The 21,715-nt window shown below is 51.5% G+C and overlaps 2 protein-coding genes across 9 annotated transcripts; one reads left to right on the forward strand and one right to left on the reverse strand.

The window, feature by feature from the left end:
* Positions 1–3,298: 3,298 nt before the first annotated feature.
* On the forward strand, positions 3,299–18,392 carry PEX6 (peroxisomal biogenesis factor 6). Of its 7 annotated transcripts, none has more exons than XM_053601002.1 (18): positions 3,329–4,313; positions 7,597–7,760; positions 8,192–8,275; positions 11,819–11,921; positions 12,006–12,139; positions 12,907–13,018; positions 13,714–13,922; positions 14,617–14,812; positions 15,030–15,106; positions 15,538–15,658; positions 15,739–15,944; positions 16,050–16,111; positions 16,317–16,425; positions 17,005–17,121; positions 17,246–17,323; positions 17,477–17,616; positions 17,925–18,102; positions 18,193–18,392. In XM_053601002.1, the coding sequence occupies exons 1-17, from the start codon at positions 3,432–3,434 to the stop codon at positions 18,059–18,061; spliced, it is 2,931 nt and encodes a 976-aa protein (XP_053456977.1). In that variant the 5' UTR covers positions 3,329–3,431; the 3' UTR covers positions 18,062–18,102; positions 18,193–18,392. The 7 variants fall into 7 exon arrangements, 6 of the variants coding, with proteins under 6 accessions (XP_053456980.1, XP_053456977.1, XP_053456978.1 ...); XM_053601003.1 differs by having other exon boundaries at positions 3,329–4,049; positions 4,161–4,313; positions 17,925–18,392; XM_053601001.1 differs by having other exon boundaries at positions 17,925–18,392.
* A 124-nt stretch (positions 18,393–18,516) lies between these two features.
* GNMT (glycine N-methyltransferase) lies at positions 18,517–21,174 on the reverse strand. 2 transcript variants are annotated; one of them, XM_053601019.1, is made up of 6 exons: positions 20,942–21,174; positions 19,992–20,119; positions 19,487–19,603; positions 19,153–19,295; positions 18,938–19,059; positions 18,517–18,801 (listed from the first exon to the last, which is right to left on the reverse strand). In XM_053601019.1, exons 1-6 carry the CDS (start codon positions 21,145–21,147, stop codon positions 18,750–18,752), a joined length of 768 nt encoding a protein of 255 aa, XP_053456994.1. In that variant the 5' UTR covers positions 21,148–21,174; the 3' UTR covers positions 18,517–18,749. The 2 variants fall into 2 exon arrangements, with proteins under 2 accessions (XP_053456994.1, XP_053456993.1); XM_053601018.1 differs by having other exon boundaries at positions 18,517–18,848; positions 20,942–21,173.
* Positions 21,175–21,715: the final 541 nt, after the last annotated feature.

The raw sequence follows: 21,715 nt of genomic DNA on the forward strand, positions 1-21,715 counted from the left end.
TTTGCATGCTGTTTTAAAGACGTAGGAGTGGACAATTTCACATTTAGGACTGGATGTACCTCCAGGAACTACAATCACGTTTTTTTTTTTGAGACAGAGCCTCAAGCTGTCGCCATGAGTAAAGTGCCGTATCACAGCTCACAGCAACCTCCAACTCCTGGGCTCAAGCGATTCTCCTACCTCTGCTTCCCAAGTAGCTATGACTACAGGCGCCTGCCACAACGCCCGGCTATTTTCTGGTTGCAGCTGACATTGTTGTTTGGTGGGCCCAGGCTGGATTCGAACCCGCCAGCTCAGGTGTATGTGGCTGGCGCCTTAGCCACTTGAGCCACAGGCACCGAGCCTGTTTGTTTTTGAGACAGTCTCACTGTCACCCTGGTACAGTGCCCTGGTGGTTGCTCATAGCAGCCTCAAACTCATGGGCTCAAGTCATCCTCTGGTCTCAGCCTCGTAAGTAGCTGGGAGTACAGGCGTTCTTCATCACATCTGGCCAGTCTTTCTATTTTTCGTAGAGATGGAGTCTCACTCTTGCTCAGAGTGAGAGCAAGACTCTCACTCTTGTTCAGTCTTGAACTCCTGAACTCAAGCAACCCACCTGCGTTGGCCTCCCAGAGTGTTAGGATTACAGGCCACCACACCTAACCTATAATCAGAGATTTAAAAATATTTTCCTGTCGGCTGGGCGTGGTGGCTCACGCCTGTAATTCCAGCACTCAGGAAGCCACAGTGGGTGGATTGCCTGAGCACAAGTTCGAGACCAGCCTGAGCAAGAGCGAGACCTCATCTTTAAAAATAGCTGGGTGTGGGCGGCTCCTGTGGCTCAGTGAGTAGGGCGCCAGCCTCATATGCCGAGGGTGGCGGGTTCAAACCCAGCCCCGGCCAAACTGCAACCAAAAAATAGCCGGGCGTTGTGGCGGGCGCCTGTGGTCCCAGCTGCTAGGGAGGCTGAGGCAAGAGAATCGCGTAAGCCCAAGAGTTAAGAGGTTGCTGTGAGCCGTGTGACGCCACGGCACTCTGCCCGAGGGCGGTACAGTGAGACTCTGTCTCTACAAAAAAAAAAAAAAAAAAAAATAGCTGGGTGTTGTGGTGGGTGCCTGTAATACAAGCTACTTGCGATGCGGAGGCAAGAGAATCGCTTGAGCCCAAGAGTTTGAGGTTGCTGTGAGCTGTGACATCACAGCACTCTATAAGGATAACAAAGTGAAATTCTGTCTCAAAAAAAAAAAAAAAAAAAAACACAAAAATTGGCTTGGCGCCTGTAACTCACTGAGTAGAGCACCGGCCACATACACCAAAGGTAGCAGGTTCAAGCCTGGCCTGGACCTGCTAAACAACAATGACAACTGCAACCAAAAAATAGCTGGACATTGTGGCGGCTGCCTGTAATTCCAGCTACTCAGGAGACTGAGGCAAGAGAATTGCTTAAGCCCAAGAGTTTGACATTACTGTGAGCTGTAACGCCATGGCACTCTACCCTGGGCGACTTAGTGAGACTCTGTCTCAAAAAAAAAAAAAAAGAAGAAGAAGAAAGAAAGAAATTTAAAAAAAAACAACAAAAACTTTCTTGTCTTTCTGGGAATAGAAATACCTTACAACAGAGCCAGGTGTGTATTTTCACTCCTGTAGTCCCACCTACTCAGAGCCCAGGATGAGAGGATCACCTGAGCCAGGAGTTCAAGTCCCGCCTGGATACAGTGAAATCTTGTGTCTCTAAAAAAAAAAAAAAAGAAATAACTTACAGCATGTAAATCTAACATTCAACTAGTAGATGCTTCACTTGCAAATTTTTCAGGGATGTATAACACACAACATAAGAGATTGCCTCAAGGGCGGCGCCTGTGGCTCAGTTGGTAAGGCGCCGGCCCCATATACCGAGGATGGCGGGTTCAAACCCAGCCTCGGCTGATCTGCAACCAAAAAATAGCTGGGTGTTGTGGCGGGTGCCTGTAGTCCCAGCTACTCGGGAGGCTGAGGCAAGAGAATCACTTAAGCCCAGGAGTTGGAGGTTGCTGTGAGCTGTGTGATGCATGGCACTCTACCGAGGGCCATAAAGTGAGACTCTGTCTCTACAAAAAAAAAAAAGAGATTGCCTCAAGACACAGCTGTGAAGAAAAGGAGAAAGGTGGGCAGTAGCTGGGAAGAGAATGCAGAATCCAGAAAGAGGAGATTGCCACCATCCAATCCATTGATTGTAAGTGAAAATAATTCGTTGTTTTGTTTTGTTTTGTTTTGACACAGAATCTCATTCTGTTGCCCAGGCTGGAGTGCCATGGCATCAGCCTACCTCACAGCAACCTCAAATTCTTGGGCTCAAGAGATCCTCCTGCCCCAGCCTCCCCAGTAGCTGGGACTACAGAGCACCTGCCAAAACGCCTGACTAATTTTTCTATTTTTAGTAAAAACAGGGCTTCTCTCTTGCTCAGGCTGGTCTCAAATTCCTGAGTTCAGGCAATCCACCTGCCTTGGCCTCTCAGAGTGCTAGGATTACAGAGGTAAGCCACCTTGCCTGGTAGAAAATAATTGTTAATAATTGAAAATGTGGCCTACCACTATCTGAGCGTTGTATAGAGCAGTGGGGATGGAGACAAGGATGGAATCTAAGTAACAGCACAGGTGTGGAGCAGGCTGTTGGTTTGCTGCTTATGACAGAGACCCTGCCCCCCTCCAGGATAGAAACAGTGGGTAAGTCTCCAGTTTGCAAGAATTGAGGGGAGGAGGAGATGAGAGGGAGAAGATGCTTTGTCTTTGATTCTTGGTGGGAGCAGAACGAACACGACAATGAACAGGACAAGAAGCACCAGAACGTGGGTATTGTGTAGGATGTGCTAGAACAGGTGTGGCAGCACCAAGCACTCCATTTATATGAATCACATGTAGTAATTCAGTCAGCAGCCACTACACCATCAGCAAGTCTGAGACAGTTTTCTAATCCTACCCCACTTGAAAGGCAACCCTTAAAACTCAGTGCCCATAGTTCCACAGTGGAAACGTCAGAGTTCCACGTAGGAATCAACTCCTTCCTAAACATTCCACTCTCAGATCCCAGCACTGGGTCCCGCAGTCTGGGCCATACTGACTGCTCGTACATCAGTCAATAAACTGTTCAGATCATGCTCCCGAGCAAGACAGTTGAGAGGCCAAACTCTCATCGAAAGGAAGGCACAGCCCTGTAAACACAGGTTCAAAGGGCGCATGCTTAAAGGCTACGCAACCGCAGTCATTGTGGTTACTGCCTTCGAGGCATGGTCCAGGAAATCAATCCCCGGAGCAGCGCAACCTCTACAAGCATGCGCATTGCACCCGTCGTTCCTCCCATTTTTCTTCACACCTCCACTGACGGAAGCGGAAACGACGCTCGCTCCGGAGAATAGTCCCGCTAGCTGGCTCCGGAAGCGGTATTCCTTTACCTGCCTCGTTGGTCTCCCGTCAACATGGCGTTGGCTGTTCTGCGGCTTCTGGAACCTTTTCCGACCGAGACATCCCCGTTGGCAGTGCTGCTGCCGCCTGGGGGCCCGTGGCCGGCGGCGGGGCTGGGCATGGTGCTGGCCCTGCGGCCTGCAGGGGAGAGCCCAGCAGGGCCCGCGCTGCTAGTGGCGGCCCTAGATGGGCCGGGCGCGGAGACCGAGGAGCAAGGTCCCGGGCCCCCGGAGCTGCTGGTTAGCCGCGCACTGCTGCGGCTCCTGGCTCTGGGTTCCGGTGCGTGGGTGCGGGCGCGGCCAGTGCGGCGGCCCCCGGCGCTGTGCTGGGCGCTGCTCGGCGCCTCGGCGGGGCCAGCGCTCGGACCCCGAGTCGGGCAGCTGCTGGTGAGGCGCGGAGAGGCCCTGCCAGTGCCTGGACCGCGGGTCCTGGAGACGCGGCCGGCGTTGCAAGGGCTGCTGGGTCCAGGAACTCGGCTGGCTGTGACTGAGCTACCTGTGCGGACCAGACAGTGCTCGGAGAGTGGGGACCGCAGCAGGCTCCCACCTCCACCCATGGTGTCCTCTTTTGCGGTTTCTGGCACAGTCCGGCGACTCCAAGGAGTTCTGGGAGGAACTGGAGATTCACTGGCAGTGAGTCGGAGTTGTCTTCGTGGCCTCGGCCTCTTCCAGGGAGAATGGGTATGGGTGGCCCGGGCCGGGGAGCCATCAAATACTTCTCAGCCACACTTGGTCACAGTGCAGGTCCTAGAACCTCCCTGGGACCTCTCTGAGAGGCTGGGACCTGGCTCTGGGCAGCTGAGAGAGCACCTGGCTGACGGACTGGCGCTCGTGCCTGCCACGTTGGCTTTTAACCTCGGCTGTGACCCTTTGGAAGTGGGAGAGCTCAGCATTCAGGTAGGAGACAGGACTGAATTCAGGAGTGTTTCCTCTTATGCCCTCTTCTCTGTCTTAACTGAATTGGAAGACTAGAGCTGTAGAATTTAGGTCTCTTATTCCATATGATCTTGGACTTTCACTTAATATCTCTTAGAGCTATTTATTCATTCTCTATAATCAAATCATCATAAGCCTTCATAGTGTAGTAGTGCAGTTAGTGTTGCGTACACAGGGCTTTCATTTGTTCAGGTGTGTAGGGACCCTGCAGCCTCAAGGCCACATGTAGCCCTCCAGATCCCCCAGTGCAGCCCCTCAACCAAATCCAAACTTTACGGAACAAATTATTTTACTAAAAGGATTTGTTCTGTAAATTTGGATTCAGTCAAAAGGCTGCACTCATGTATCCAGAAGGCCTCATCTGACCCCAAGGCTGCTGGTTCCTTACGCCTCAATGCCCAGCCTTTTCCTCAGTGTCCATCTAAAGATGACACCTTCTTCACAAAGCCTTTCATAGTCTCACCACCACAAACATAACATGACTTCTTCCTCATATAGCATTTTGTACCTTTCTTGGGGCATTTACTTTATTTGGCTTGATTATGATTACATAATCTGTCTAATCCTCAATTACATATTGTAAATTGAAGGAAAGGGCTCTATTATCTTTGCAGCCTGGCATTTAATTTTGATATTTTTATTAAATACGTCCCGGAGAAGTTTTTGTTTTCTGCCTTTACTTCAAGAAGACAGTTGCATCTGGAGGGCACAAATACAGTATAATGTTTATAGGCTGGTACTATACAATTAAATATATATAAAGAAATTAGAGTAAAAAATTCAGTTCTTCAGTTGATTTAGCCACGTGTGGCGGGGAGTGGGGGACTATAGGTGCGTACCAACACACCTAGCTCATTTTTTTTTAAACGAAGTCTTTGTCACCCTTGGTAGAGTGCTGTGGCATCATAGCTCATAGCAGCCTCAAACTCATGGGCTCAAGTGATCCTCTTGCCTCAGGTTTTCATTTTTAGTAGAAATGGGGTCTCAGGGCCGCGCCAGCCCCATATAATGAGGGTGGTGGGTTCGGACCCAGCCCCGGCCAAACTGCAACAGAAAAATAGCCGGGCATGTGGCACGTGCCTGTAGTCCCAGCTGCTCGGGAGGCTGAGGAAAGAGAATCGCGTAAGCCCAAGAGTTAGAGGTTGCTGTGAGCCGTGTGACGCCACAGCACCCTACCTGGGGGCAGTACAGTGAGACTCTGTCTCTACAAAAAAAAAAAAAAAAATAGCTGGACGTTCTGGCGGACGCCTCTAGTCCCAGGTACTCGGGAGGCTGAGGCAAGAGAATCACTTAAGCCCAAGAGTTGGAGGTTGCTGTGAGCTGTGACACCATGGTACTCTACTGAGGGCAATAAAGTGAGACTCTATCTCTTTTTTTTTTTTTTTTTTTTGTAGAGACAGAGTTTCACTTTATGGCCCTTGGTAGAGTGCCATGGCATCATACAGCTCACAGCAACCTCCAGCTCCTGGGCTTAAGCGATTCTCTTGCCTCAGCCTCCCGAGTAGCTGGGACTACAGGCACCTGACACAATGCCCGGCTATTTTTTTTTTTTTTTTGGTTGCAGTTCAGCTGGGGCTGGGTTTGAACCTGCCACCCTCGGTATATGGGGCCGGCGCCTTACTGACTGAGCCACAAGCGCCGCCCGACTCTATCTCTTAAAAAAGAAATGGGGTCTCACTCTTGCTCAGGCTGGTCCCAAAACTCCTGAGCTCAAGCAACCCATCACTTCCCAGAGTGCTGGAATTACAGGTATGAGCTACCACAGCCACTCACACACCTGGCTAATTAAAAAAAAAAAATTATTGTATTTATTTATTTTGCGTTTTTTTTTTTTTTTTTGCCAGGGCTGGGCCTGAACCCGCCACCTCTGGCATGTGGGGCTAGCCCCTCTGCCTTTGAGCCACAGGTTCTGCCGCCCCCCCCCCCAATTTTTTTTTTTTTTTTTTTGAGACAGAGAATCATTTTGTCACCCTTAGTAGAGTGCTGTGGTGTCACAGCTCAAAGCAACATCAAACTCTTGGTAATTATCTTTCCTCAGCCTCTGGAGTAGCTGGGACTACAGGTGCCTGCCACGATGTCTGGCTATTTTTAGAGACAGGGTCTGGCTCTTGCTCAGGCTGGTCTCGAACCTGTGAGCTCAGGCAATTCACCCACCTTGGCCTCCCAAAGTGCTAGGATTATAGGTGTTAGCCACCTATATCACCTGCACCCACCTTTATCGCTTCACTTTATCACCCTGGGTAGAATGCCATGGCGTCAAACAGCTTCTCACGGCAACCTCCAACTCCTGGGCTTAGGCGATTCTCTTGCCTCGGCCTCCTGAGTAGCTGGGACTACAGGTGCCCGCCACAACACCCAGCTAAAAAAAATTTTTTTTAAGAGATGGAGTGTTGGGCGGCGCCTGTGGCTCAGTAGGTAAGGCGCCAGCCCCATATACCGAGGGTGGCAGGTTCAAACTTGGCTCCGGCTAAACTGCAACCAAAAAAAAAAAAAATAGCTGGGCGTTGTGGCAAGCGCCTGTAGTCCTAGCTACTTGGAAGGCTGAGGCAAGAGAATCACTTAAGCCCAGGAGTTGGAGGTTGCTGTGAGCTGTGTGATGTCATGGCACTCTACCGAGGGCCATAAAGTGAGACTCTGTCTCTACAAAAAAAAAAAAGAGAGAGATGGAGTGTTGCCGTATTGCCTATGGTGGTCTCAAACTCCTGGTGTCAAGAAGAACTAAAATGCTGTGATTATAGATGTGAGCCATGGTGCCTGGTCACTTTAGCCACATTTTAAGTGCTCAGGGGCCACATGTAGGTATAGAATATTTCCATCATTGTAGAAGATGCTATGGGGCAATGCTGGAGTAGCCAATTAATATCACAGGATGTCAGGAACTCTTTCAGCTTCAGTGAGATCATGTCCTTTTCCCACAGTCACTTAATGTTAATCTCAGGGCATGCCTGGTGTCACTCAAAGGATTTGTGGGAAGGAATGGCTTTACCATTTCACTGGCTCTGGGCCAAGTTTTTGGAGCTAGAGTCAAGAAAGGAGATAGCATCTCTTCTTGCTACCTGTTAAAGGGAGAAGTTTGTTTTCTAGGGAAGATGGAAGTATTCACCTTTGCTACCTCAGGCCCTGCCTCCCCCAAGCCTTGTGATTAGGGGAAGGATAGAGGATGAAAATAGATAAATTGGCTGCTAAGAGAGTAGAGCCTGCACTGTAGGAAAAGTTTATAAAGTGGTGGTTATTTCTCTAATAGAGGTACTTGGAAGGCTCCATTGCCTCTGAAGACAAAGGAAGCTGCTCACTGCTGCCTGGGCCTCCATTTGCCAGAGAGTTGCACATTGAAATTGTGTCTTCTCCCCACTACAGCACTAATGGAAATTATGACCATGTTCTTTACCAGCACTTTCAGACACCCAGGTTAGCTACTTACCCTTTGAAAGAGAATAGCATCTCACCCTTACCACTCTTCTCTCCCATGCCTGAGATCCATGTTCCCCAGAGCTTCTGGTTATAAGAAGCCACATTTTAGGCAAATTATAGGTAGGAACCTCTCAATGTGTCAAGCAGACCCCAGAAGAGAAATCCAAACAATGTGAATTTGGGTACTCCGAAAAGAAACCTGTTTGATTAAAGAGGCTTCCAAAATAACCAGAATCTTGCTCTGCCCCTCCTGGTATCTGATCCCCAAGTCTTTCCACCATTTCCTCCAGTCCATCCTAGGTCTGATGTGTTCCCTAGAGAATTGCTTGGGACCTCTGGGGTGGGGAGGAGGGGAGAGGAGGAAGATGTGTCAGGCACATGCTCTTAATTCCCATTGTGAGCTGACCAGGACTACTGCTGTGTTACAGGTTAGTCCAGGAAGGGGATATTCTGTGTGTGCCAACAGTTGGGCAAGTAGAACTCCTGGAAGGAAGTCCAGAGAAACTGCCCAGGTATGCAGCTGTCTTCTGTCCTACAGCTGGGATTGGTAACCTGGGTGCAGGAATTCTACGATTCCTTGCTCCCAACTTGTATGTTTTGTGTTTAATATTTTGTCGTGTACATTTTTCTGGAAGGTAGATCCATCCCTTCTTCAGTTTCCCAAACACATGTGAGAAAAGGATTAAGAACCACTGACTGCTAGCTTTGGGAGGTGTTTATCTTCAAACTGATCAGTGGTCCTAAGTAAAACAACAATAATGGTTTAATGGCCTAGACCAAGATGTAATTCCTTCCTTTCCATTCTTAGCCATGGGATTGTTTGAGCCAGGACACATACCAACCATATCTCAGTGTAAAGAAACACAAGGTTTGATTTCTGCCCTAAGTGAAGTGTGCACAGCTGCTTATCAATCCTATCTCTGAAAACAGGGAAGAGAGAAGGGTTGCTGCTGTGCTCGAGAGGCCTACTCTCTTTCATATCCTCAACAGAGAATGAGGAATAGAGTATTACCTGAGCCAAGAACCCAAAACTAGAAGTCCAGCTTTTCTCCTGTTACTCTGACCAGAGAGGTTCCATGTAAAATGGTGAGAAATAATTAAGAGACTTCTTTGACCTGTGTGGATGGAGGAGGGACTTCCCTGTAGCCCATACAGTGCCTCTGTTCTGGACTGGTTTCTTGTAGTGGTTCATCAGAAAGGGAGCACAACTAGTAGAAGCACTAACCCAACTTGAAGAGCCTTCATGTTCAAGGTCTCTGGCCTGGCCAGTCTGGGTCCTCTGCCAGGAGAGAGATGCCTTATCTGGTGCCTGATTTATCCTTGATCAATATCCAGAGCTTGGACAGTGCTCAGTCCCCCAATATCAGTGCAGTTTTGTCCAGATGAAGAGCCTACAAGTGAGTGCCCTTTATACTCCATTTAGGCTCCATGGCACGTTTTTTGAGGTTTGTCAGATTAAGTCTATGACTGGCCCTTATCAGTTACTTCCTACCTCCATCACCCCTCTCAAATTTGGCAAATGCCTATGAGCTAGATTTCTATAGGAATACTGCAGAATGCCCATCCTTTGTACTTTCAAAGGAAAATGGGTAACTTGGGACCCCAGAGACAGACTAGCAAGCCAGTTCTGTTTCTAAACCTCTGCTGTCCCAACCCTGTAGAACCTGCCTTCCTCCTGAGCACTGAGCATGTGGTTTTTCCCCCTCAGCAAGTCCCAAGGAAAGCAGAGTAGGGATAGGGTCCAAGGTCAAGTAGAGAGGAGTGCTTTAGGCCGCCCTGGGAAGCCCTGCGAAGGTTCCTATGATTATGATCCTTGGAAAGGAATTGTGCTATTGGTGGTGTTGACTTCAGCTTTCCCTCTTCTCCACTTCCCAAAATCAGGCTGCACAGGAGCCAACTCCACTGTTGCCCATCTGGCTCTCTGGAACACCACCCAGTGTTGCTCAGCAATGTCCTGATAGGTTCCAGAGCTCTGGCCGTTTATTCACTGAGGTGGTTGAACCACCCTCCACCAAAGAAAGTTGTCTCTCCCTGACCCTCACAGTGCTGTCCCTTATCTCATTCCTATACAGTGAGTGCTATATACACTGACTCAAGGTGTCCAGCTTGATTGAAATTCTGTGTTATGGACCCATACATTGATTAAGTTACTGTAAGATACAGTTTTTCTTACGTTCTACTTTTTACCACAGTTACTGCCAACTGTAATACAAGAGTTTTGTAATACTAAACTGGCATGCCTCCCCCCACCTTGAGGTACTCCCACCCCTCTTTGATGCCTGTCACAGGGAGCAGCTTTTTTTTTTTTTTTTTTGAGACAGAGCCTCAAGCTGTCACCCTGGGTAGAGTGCGGTGGCATCACAGCTCACAGCAACCTCCAACTCCTGGGTTTTAAGCGATTCTCTTGCCTTAGCCTCCCAAGTAGCTGGGACCACAGGCACCCACCACAATGTCCGGCTATTTTTTGGTTGTAGTGTTCATTGTTATTTGGCAGGTCTAGGCTGGATTTGAACCCACTAGCTCTGGTGTATGTGGATGGCACCTTAGCTGCTTGAGCTACAGGCGCAGAGCCCAGGGAGCAGCTTTTAAGCAAAAGGATTTGTACTCTGATTGGACCTTAAAGAGGCCCACATTATACTCTGGCTCTGTCATTGCTTACTACCCCAGAATTAAAGAGGGTTCACTTTAAAAAAAAAGTTCACTTCTTTTTCTGGAAAATTAGGTAACAACTGTTACCAATGCTATTCCCTGTTAGTAGGTTGAATAACCCAAACTCACTATGACACTAGCCAATGACTACACAGCCATGGTTAAGCATTAGAATTGCTGGGGGAGCTTTTGAAAAATAGAGATGCCTAAGCCCCACCCCACACCTATTGGAGCAGAATAGGGGTGAGGCTGAAGCCTGTGAAGTCTTCCCCTCACCCCAAAAAGGAAGGAGAAATGTTAATTTAAAAATTTGAGATATGATTCACATATCATAAAATTCACACTTAAAATGTATAATTCAATGTTTTTATTATATTCATAAGGCTGTACAACTAACATCACTGTTTAATTCTGGATAATTTTTATCACCTCTAAAAGAAATTCTGTACCCATTAGTAGTCATTGCCTATTCCCTCGTTCCCTCCCACAGCCTCTGACAACCACTAATCTACTTAATGGAATCATATAATATGTGAATTTTTCTTTTTTTTTTTTTTTGAGACAGAGTCACAGGCTGTCGCCCTGGGTAGAGTGCCATGGCATCACAGCTCACAGCAACCTCAAACTCTTGGGTTTAAGCGATTCTCTTGCCTCAGCCTCCCAAGGAGCTGGGACTACAGGTGCCCACTGCAATGCCCAGCTGTTTTTTTGTTGCAGTTGTCGTTGTTTTAGCTGGCCTGGCCCAGAGGGAAACTTTTTTTTCTATTTTTAGTAGAGGTGAGGTCTCACTCCTGTTCAGGCTGATCTCCAACTGCTGAGCTCAAGCAATCCTGCCTCAGCCTTCCTGAGTGCTAGGATTACTGGTGTGAGCCATCATGCCTGACCCATCTACCCTACTTTTTAGAGTTTCACAGATAATTTTAGTATGTAGCCAGAACAGAGAATTATTATTCATCAGATGCCACTATTAAAGATTCTGCGTGTAATTAGATTTTGTGGATCATTGGGTAAGTACCAAGGGACCCTTCCCAGAAAGATTTTTGGGGCTGGGTAGGTACCCATTTGAGGGAAAGACTGCATTCTGAAGCCAGTAGAAATGATTAGCTGATTCATCACTTAGTGCAGCAGCGGCCTCTCCCATCGGAGCGGGTGGGTAGGCCATTGGGCCTGAAGAATCACCCCTAGAGCTCTCTGATGGTTGTCATGGGAGAGCAGGCATAGTCCTACTCTCAAAATGGTACAATCCAATCAGGGAGATAGGAAAGGCCATCTGCATTCCTTTTCCCCTACCCTCCTGGCCCCTGCCATGTCTCAGGGCACTTATTTGTGCTGTTCTTGAATATGTCCTCTATGATTGGGAAAGCCAGTCTCTGGATCGGGAGTTCATTTGGGCCTCTTTCCTGCAGGTGGCAGGAGATATTTTTTAAAGTAAAGAAAACAGTTGGAGAAGCTCCAGGTGGACCAACTAACGCCTACTTGGCCGATACCACCCATACCTCCTTGTACATGGTGAGGTCCCAGAGGTAGGAGTAGACCTAGTGAAAGGGATAGAAACAGTTTTTAGAAACTAAAGCTTTTCCCTGCCTTTCACAGGTAGGTTCTTCCCTGAGCCTTGTTCCAAGGCTTCCTTCAGGAGAATTCACTCTCTGGAACAGTTTATCTCCTCCGGGCCTGGAGTCCTTGGTAACTGACCTCTGTGCTATCCTGAAACCCCGCCTCCAGCCAGGGTGAGTGAGGCCACAGCCACAGGGTATGAGAAAAGCCTACTCAGAATATTCCTGGGAAGGCAGCTGCCAGGAGAGTAGTTACCAATGCTCTGGTCAGAGTGGGATTGGGAGGACTTTCCTCTAACCCAGTGGTTCTCAACCTGTGGGTTGCAGCCCACAGGAACTGTATTAAAGGGCTGCAGCATTAGGAAGGTTGAGAACCACTGCTCTAACCTGTATACCCAGTCAAGTCACCAGCCTATTACTTTCTGTAAGCAAATTCCCAGGCTCCTTTTCTCAGATAATCTCCATCCTCCAGGTCAACTCTGGAGGAAGAATCTACCAGGTGCAGCTGTGTCTTGAGATTGCCCTTCCCCTCAGGGAGCCCACTGGTCATGGTGGGCTCCATTACCCTGGCCCTGAAGGACACAGCTCCCCATACTAGTGGCCCAAGTAGAGAACAGACCCCTCCTTAATGCCTCTTGATACCATCCAGACCAGACCTAATAGTCAAGGCTTTATTGAAGGCACGGTGATAACAAAAGGGAATTAGTTTCTGGTTGTTGCATATGCTCTATGCCCTGCCAGAACATCATAGGTGGTGTGGGAGATAGGGCCTCACCATGCAGAGACAGCCCTGGACTTGGCAGGGAAGGGTGGGCAGGAGGAGGGACTCAAGGAGAGAAAAACAAGGTGTCTGCTTTCCAGACCCAAAGGTCCCTGTGTTACTGATCACTTTAAAGTTTGGGCACAATGAAGGTGGTTAAGTGTCTGTTCTCTGGTTGCAGGGGTGCCTTATTGACAGGAACTAGCAGCGTCCTTCTCTGGGGCCCCCCGGGCAGTGGGAAAACCACAGTAGTTGCTGCTGCCTGTGGTCGCCTTGGGCTCCACTTACTGAAGGTGAGGGTCTCTGGAGAGAAGAACCCTACCTACCTTCCCTCCCCAGCTCAGTTGCTCCCACTATTCTTCCTCTCCCCTCCCTCCTCCATCTAGCTGAACCCTAACACTTCAGCCCAGTGGGTCAGACTCGTTCCCATGATGCTAAGCTATTGAGAGGTGCTTTTGAGAAGGAGGGGCTTTGGGCAGGGCACAGTGCTCATACCTGTAATCCTAGCACTCTGGGAGGCCAAGGCAGGTAGATTGCCTGAGCTCAAGAGTTTGAGACCAGCTTGAGCAAGAGAGAGCAAAGACCCCTCTCTACTAAAAATAGAAAAACTAGCTGGGCGTTGTAGCAGGTGCCTGTAGTCCCTGCTACTTGGGAGGCTGAGGCAAGAGGATCATTTGAACCCAAGAGTTTGAGTTTCCTGTGAGCTATGATGGTTCCACAGCACTCTACTCAAGGCAACAAAGTGAGACTCTGTCTCAAAAAAAAAAGAGGAGGAGGAAAGGCTTTGAAGATTTTGGCAGACAGTCCAGGGAATGGGGCAGGGTAAAGAAGAGGTGGGATTTGGCCAGTGTTCCTTCCCTTTTCCCTGCTCTCCAGAGAAAAAGATGGCCTGCATCTTCTAACTTCTCTCCCCAAATTCTCCTGCTGCAGTCATGCCTGCCCCCTGCTCACAGGCTTCTTGGAACCCCCCACCCCCACCCCCTGCCAGGTGCCCTGCTCCAGCCTCTGTGCAGACACTAGTGCAGCTGTGGAGGCAAAGCTGCAGTCCACCTTCTCCCGGGCCCGCCGCTGCCGGCCTGTGGTCTTGTTGCTGACAGCTGTGGACCTTCTAGGTCGGGACCGTGATGGGCTGGGTGAGGATGCCCGTGTAGTGGCCACACTGCGTCACCTCCTCCTCAGTGAAGACCCCATTAGCAGGTATTTATACAAAGCTCAGCTCTCCTAATTCTCTTCAGCCTTTCAGTCCTCTCTTCCCCACATCCCTCTATGGCTTCTCAGACATCTAGCACTCATTTGACAGCCTTGAGCTCAGAGTCATAGGGGAATCCTGAGGGAGGAAGAAATGGTCTAGTATTTCTTAGAGAACATTCAGTTTTTTAAAAAGCACAAGGCCAGGCACGGTGGCTCACGACTATAATCCCAGCAGTCTGAGAGGCTGAGGCAGGTGGATTGTCTGAGCTCACAGGTTCGAGACCAGCCTGAGTAGGAGCAAGACCCTGTCTCTAAAAATAGCCGGATAGTGTGAAGGGGGCATGTAGTCCCAGCGACTTGGGAGGCTGAGGCAAGAGAATTGCTTGAGCCCGAGAGTTTGAGGTTGCTGTGAACTGTGACACCAGAGCACTCTACTGAGGGCAACAAAGTGAAACTGTCTCAAAAAAACAAAAAAGCACAACCTCTGCCCTGGATGAGCTCACCATGTGAGGGGGGAAACAAAGGACCCCCCCCAAGGTATCCCCATGGACCCCCATGCAGGAACTGGGGTAGGTGTTCCCTGCCTATCCCATCTAGCACACTCCCCTCCCCTGCCCTTCTGCACCTCCCTTGGGACAAGGCAGTGTTCAGGAACTGCCAGACACATTGCCACCCTCAGCTCTCAATCCTCTGTCTGCAGCTGCCCTCCCCTGATGGTTGTGGCCACCACAAGCCGAGCCCAGGACCTGCTGGCTGATGTGCAGACAGCATTTCTGCATGAACTGGAGGTGCCTGTGCTATCAGAGGGGCAGCGGCTTAGCATCCTGCGGGCCCTCACTGCCCATGTTCCCCTGGGCCAAGAGGTGAACCTGGCACAGCTGGCGCGGCGGTGTGCAGTGAGTGTCAGGGTACCAGGCCTCCCTGGGAGGTTACAGGTCCTTTGTCACAACTCAGTACTGCTACCCTTCATGTGAGGGTAGAAGCCCCCAAGACATCAACCTTGGGCCTTAAAAAAAAAAAAAAAAAACACTGGGCCTCTGCTCCAGCTGGGATCAAACCCCCAAGTGTTTGTGCCTCTGTGTCCTGCTCATGTTTCCTCTCCCTATTCCCTAGGGCTTTGTGGTAGGGGATATCTATGCCCTTCTGACCCACAGCAGCCGAGCCGCCTGCACCAGGATGAAGAACTCAGGGTAAGGGCGGCGCCTGTGGCTCAGTGAGTAGGGCGCCGGCCCCATATGCCGAGGGTGGTGGGTTCAAACCCAGCCCCGGCCAAACTGCAACAACAAAAAAATAGCCGGGCGTTGTGGCAGGCGCCTGTAATCCCAGCTGCTCGGGAGGCTGAGGCAAGAGAATCACATAAGCCCAAGAGCTGGAGGTTGCTGTGAGCCGTGTGACGCCATGGCACGCTACCGAGGGCAGTAAAGTGAAACTCTGTCTCTACAAAAAAAAAAAAAAAAAAAGGAACTCAGGGTAAGGGGGGTTGAGCACAGGAGGGGAAAAATGGCAAGGGGAAATGTATGTGAGTGGCTGGTTGATAAGAAGGGAGAAGGGAATTGGACTGTGATGGGGAGGAGGCCTCACATGAGGTACTCCAGAGGCCTCCCTATATTTCTCTTTGTAGTTTGAGCGAGGAAGATGAGGGGGAGCTGTGTGCTGCTGGATTTCCCCTCTTGGCTGAGGACTTTGGGCAGGCACTAGAGCAACTGCAGACAGCTCACTCCCAGGCCGTCGGAGCCCCCAAGGTGGCAACTCCAAGTCCTTGGAGGTGGGATAGGAGCTGCCTCTACCAGCATATCCCAACCTAACACTTCCCATCTCCTAGATCCCCTCAGTGTCCTGGCATGATGTGGGCGGTCTGCAGGAGGTGAAGAAGGAGATTCTGGAGACCATTCAGCTCCCTCTAGAGCACCCTGAGCTGCTGAGCCTGGGTTTGAGACGCTCCGGCCTTCTGCTCCACGGGCCCCCTGGCACTGGCAAGACCCTCCTGGCCAAGGCAGTAGCCACTGAGTGCAGCCTTACCTTCCTCAGGTGGCCTAGGGCCTTGGAAGGGATGGTGGGTGGATTTGGTGCTGCCCTAGAGGTTGACTGTGTGCGCATCTGACGGGTCTCACCTTCCTGTGTCCTCTCACTCAGTGTGAAGGGACCAGAGCTCATCAACATGTACGTGGGCCAAAGTGAGGAGAATGTGCGGGAAGGTGAGTGAGCAGAGAAGGCAGGCATTCCCAAACCCGGATAGCCCCATGCCATCCCCACCCTTAGGCTGCTCACAGTCATTCCTAGTCCTCCTTTCCACAGTCAAGTTTCTGTCCAGCTGGATCTAATTTTGGAGTGCCATTGCTCAACTGTCAGAACCCAATTTCCCTCCTCCATTTCCTCTCCTGTGAGCCCCTCTCTCTTCAGTGTTTGCCAGGGCCCGGGCTGCAGCTCCATGCATTATCTTCTTTGATGAACTGGATTCTTTGGCCCCAAGCCGAGGGCGAAGTGGAGACTCTGGAGGTGTGATGGACAGGTGGGGGTTTGAGTGGGAATAGAGTCTGGGGTCCAGGTTGGGAGGGATGTGAGATAGGTCACAGCAGTCTTTTTTTTTGTTTGTTTGTTTTGTTGTGGTTTTTGGCCGGGGCTGGGTTTGAACCCGCCACCTCCGGCATATGGGACCGGCGCCCTACTCCTTGAGCCACAGGCGCCACCCGGTCACAGCAGTCTTAAGACCAGAGCCCAAAAATGGAAGTTCCTGCCCTTTTAGTTCTGAGATAGTATAATGGAAGCCAAAAGGGACTTCATTAGGTAGGGGACACTGAGGAAAACAGGGGCCATAACCAAACAGAGGACCCTGTGGAAACAGCAAGGTGTGAGCTGAATATGGTGGCTGTGCCTATAGTCCTAGTCCCAGCTACTCAGGGAGGCTGAGGCAAGAGGATTACTTGAGCCCAGGAGTTAGAGGTTGCTGTGAGCTATGAAACCAGAGCACTCTAGCCTGGGGCAACAGTGTGAGACTCAAAACCTCCCAAAACAGTAAGGTGTACTACCCCATGCAGGTGCAAAGGCTGAGGGGCCAAGGACTCTCTCACCTTCGCTTCCTCCTCTACAGGGTGGTGTCTCAGCTCCTGGCTGAGCTGGATGGACTTCACAGCACTCAGGATGTATTTGTGATTGGAGCCACCAACAGACCAGACCTCCTGGACCCTGCCCTCCTGCGACCTGGCAGGTGGACACCCCTGTGCCTCACCACTGCTAGGCCCATTTGGGCTTGTCTGTCCACCTGCATCCTATGCCTCCTTCACCCTCATGGCTGGGTTCCCTGACACTTACACCTGCCCATCTCCCTAAAGATTTGACAAGCTGGTGTTTGTGGGAGTGAGCGAGGACCGGGCTTCCCAGCTACGTATTCTGAGCGCCATCACACGCAAGTATGCCTTGGTAGAGGAAGACTGCCTCCCACAGAGCTAGGGGCTTGGGATGGTGGGGGATGTGTGCAGCAGTAGGATAAGCTGGTTGGCAACAACTCTCAAGGGAGGAGGTGATGCAGCCCTAGTTGTTCCTTTCCCATATCCCTACAACAGATTCAAGCTAGAACCCTCTGTGAGCCTGGCAAACGTGCTGGATTGCTGCCCTTCCCAGATGACAGGTGCAGACCTCTACTCTCTCTGCTCTGATGCCATGACAGCTGCTCTCAAACGCAGGGTTCATGATCTAGAGGAAGGTAAGCCACTTGCCAGCCCCAAAGGCCATCCAGAAAGCTATGGAAACTAGGGTGTGCCTGTAGTCCAGCTGCTGTAGAGGCTGAGGAGGATGGCTTGAACCAAGAGTTTCAGGCCAGCCTGGGCAACATAGGAAGATCCCAAAAAAACTGGGAGACAAGCTGGATTTCAGAGGAAGGACTGTTGATATTTGGGGGATTCTTAGCAGGAAGATGCCTTCATAGGGTTCTCCCCTGCCTGGATATTGACCACAGCCTCTGTTCCCACTTGGGATGGGGACTGGGTCTTATCTCTCACTTGTCACTTCCAGGGCTGGAGCCTGGGAGCTCAGCACTGCTACTCACCATGGAGGACCTATTGCAGGCAGCTGCCCGGCTGCAGCCCTCAGTCAGTGAGCAGGAGCTGCTCCGGTACAAGCGCATTCAGCGCAAGTTTGCTGCCTGCTAAGAGCCTCCTGAAGTCTGGGACCCTGCCCACAGTGCCTAAAGGTACCTCGCTAGCTTCACATTGAGCCATGAGCGGGAAGGGCCCCTCCTCAGGCTGCTGCCCACCCACCTGAAGGTACCTCCTCCCTCCAGGAGAGCCCCCAGGTGCAGAGTGAGTGGCATTGAGACCCCAGTGAGAGCTCAAAGGCATTGCCTGCCTTCTTGCCCCTTCTTCCAGGCTGGCTCTAAGACTAAGACCCATCTGCTCAGGGGGAGGGCTGTGGCCTGGGATTCTGGGGATTGGGCTGAGAGGGCCAGTTCTGTGGCTGAAAATAAAGTGTTTGCCTCCTTCTGCTGGTGTTGTGGTGTGAAAGATTGGAGTGGGGAGAGCAGGGTGGTGGGAGGAGTAAGCCCTCAGGGAAGGCAGGGGTGGGCACTGTGAGTGGAATCCTTCTGACATAAACATAAGGCGTGCCAGAACTGAAAAAGGCACAGACTATATTGTTTGCCCTTCTGTTCACCTGAACCCACATCCCTGTGCCCCAGCCGTGGTCTGCTCTAGAAGCTGCTGGTTCCCATCTCCCAGACAGATCTGGAAGTGCTTGGGTACAGAGGGTCATGGGAACTGAGGCTACATTCAGTCTGTCCTCTTGAGCACATGGATAAAGTAGCAGGGAATGTAGGCCTGACCCGGCTTGTAAGGCTTGAAGTCACCCAGGATGCTGTGCTGGCACTTGCCCCCGAAGGCTGCTTGCAGCAACTCTGTGAAGGATGCCAAGCGGTGCGGGTAATAGGAGAGCCGAAACTTACTGCAACAGAGCCCCGGGCCAACCGTGAAGATTAGGGGGCTCAGTTCCCAACACCACCACCACTGCACCCCCACCAAGCCAAACGGTACCTCAAGCCAGAAGAACCATCCTGGCCAGCCCCTGGCACCTGCACTGTGTAGTCCAGGGTTACCATGTGGGCTTTGTTGTTCACTGTCAGCACTGATGTTGTGATGTCCTTGGTCAAGTCACTCTGTCAGTGGTGGTGCAGGCTGCGTTAGCCTCTATAATACCTCAGGGGCCCTGGACCCCAGAGTCACACCTCCCACTCTGGACCCCCTTTCACCTTGTAGTAGATGTTCTTCCCTGGGGGTGCACAGCCTGTGCCGAGGATGTGGTCATAATTGCGATGATCAATGACCAGCAGGCCCCCCGACCGCACCATGCTTGCAATGTTCTTCAATGCTAGCTGGTGTTCACTCTGGTCCCCTGAGCTCCAGATAGGGATAGAAAGGCTTTGTCTGCTCAGGGCCACCAGCACCAGTCTCCCTCCCACCTCTCCCCTTCCCAGGGGTGCCAGAGCCAAAGCAGAGAGTGCTTTGGCAGGAGAGCAAGTGCCCAGGGGTCTGTGGAAAGGGGCTCAAGGCAAGGGCCGTGCCCAAGGCCACACCCTCTCCCACCTTTGCAGTCTGGCAAGTGGGCAAAACTGTTTCCAAGGCAGATGACAGCATCAAAGCCACCCCCTGCTGGCAAGGGCACATCTTTGTTCAGAGTCATCCAATTGGCTTCTTCTATGACTGGGGGAGGGAGGGCAGGAAGGGAAAGAGGAATCAGGGTGGCACCATGGTACCCAAAGTACCCACCTCCACCAAATGCAGTCCTGCCTCAACTTCTTCCTCAGGACACACATCCAGTGAGGGGAGGAGGGAAGAGGGAGCTGTAGCTGGGGAGGAGGGCTCTGTTCTTCAAGGTTTTTATTTGGGGAGGAATAGGACACTATAAACAGTTAAAACTAGCTCTTCACACCTAGTGCCAAAGCCTCACATTTCAGGGAAATGACAGTAATTTTTTTGTGCTCCTGAGGAAATCAAAACACCTCAACCCTCTGCCCACCCAATCTAAAGGAGCCCAGGGTAATAGTGTTCCTGGTGGCTGGGCTGGAAGGGTCTGGCTGGACTTGCATACCCCACTTGTCAAAGGCTGGCTCGCGCCGCCGGTTCCAGCGCTCTTTAAGTGCATACTTCAGCATCTTGTCACTGGCATCCACACTCGTCACGCTGAAGCCCTCTTCCACCAGCATGATGGAGTCCACCCTGAGTGGGGCCAGGGATGAGAGGCAGAGAGGGACAGTGAGGGGGTTTGGGAGGGCAAGGAGGAGGCCCAATGCCAGACACTTCTGCCTCAACTCTTCCGGGTCCATTCGCCTGCTTCCTTTACCCAAACCCCCTCCACTGACCTCAGATAACCTCACGAATCTGTTTCCTATCACCATGTAGCAACTTTTTAAAAATCACCTTTCAGAGCTAGGCCCTCTACAAATGTGCATTAATCTTCACAGCAACCCTGCAAGGTAAAGGGCACTATCCCATTTGAGAGACAGGCAAACGGGCTCCTGGAGGTTAAGTAACTTGTGGACAGGAGGCAGTATCATGGTGGTTTACATCACTCGCAACCCCTAAATAATCTCCTCTCCACTGAACTGGGAACTTTTATTCCCTGAGGCCTAATTTCCCCAATGGTAAATACTACTACTTATCTTGGGTTTCTGTGATTGTGTGAAAAACCGATGTGTCAGGGCTTGGCATGTGCAAATGTTGAGCAAATGTTCATTGTTACAGCTGCCCAAGGCCATCACAATAGGAACATTACTGTAGCCAGGATCCAAGAAGCCTCTCTGGCCGGGAAGCCCCACGACCCCTCACTTCTCTGCCCACGCTCTCACTCTCCCTCAGTGTCCTGGGCCTCTTCGCAGGTGCACTAGCAGTGCCCATTCCTGGCCCTGGAGTCCCACCTCTCCAGACCCATGAAGGCTGCCCCGACGTGCCCGGCCGCGGTCCTCTGGTCTGGCAGCCGGGCTGAGCCAGATCCTGCTGCCTACTCCACCCTCTCTCACGCGACCCCCCGCGCGTGCTCACCCGGTGCCACAGGCCACGTCGAGCACCCGCTGGCAGCCGTGCTGGCGCAGCAGCCCGAGCAGCCATGCCTTGTACTCGGCGGTGCGGCCGCGGGTGTCCCCGATGTAGAGCTGCCACACGCGCGCCGCCTCCCCGTCCGCATACTGGTCCGGGAGCCCTTCGGCTGCCACCCCTAGGGAGCGGGTCCGGTACACGCTGTCCACCATCCTGAGCCTCGCCGGGCTCCGCAGACGGCCGCCCGCACTTATAGAGCCGGCGCTGCTCACAGCCCGGCGGCCAACCTGGCCAATGGCAGGTGAGCGCGGGGACACGCCCCTGTTGGGCTCTGGGCCCTGGGCCTGCCGCTGTCTAGGTGCGGGGAGGGCGCTGCCTGGGCTGGGCCCTTTTTGCTGGCCTGAGTACTCAGCCCTTTGTGCAATCCCAAAACGGCAAAGGACCCTCTGATCCTCCCAGCCCTCTGCCCACTTAACCTGAGCTGCTAGAAGGACCCGGGAGGGGCCAGGGGATAGGGGAGCAGTGAGACTGTCCACTCTACCCCCACCCCAGTTGCAAAGAAAGACAATAAAACTTCAAAATCCACACAGAGCTGAGCTCCTAGGTGGGTAGGGTTGGATTTGTGGCACCATGCGCCAGTAGTAGCCAGGCGTTCAAGGCCAGCCTGAGCAACACAGCAAAAACTGGCTGGGCGTGGTGGCACATTTCTGTAGTCCCAGCTACTGGGGAAGCCGAGGCAGGATAGCTTGAGCTCTGGAATTTGAAGTTGCAAACTCCACT

This window comes from Nycticebus coucang, chromosome 9, assembly GCF_027406575.1.
Source record: "Nycticebus coucang isolate mNycCou1 chromosome 9, mNycCou1.pri, whole genome shotgun sequence".
Lineage (NCBI taxonomy): Eukaryota > Metazoa > Chordata > Mammalia > Primates > Lorisidae > Nycticebus > Nycticebus coucang.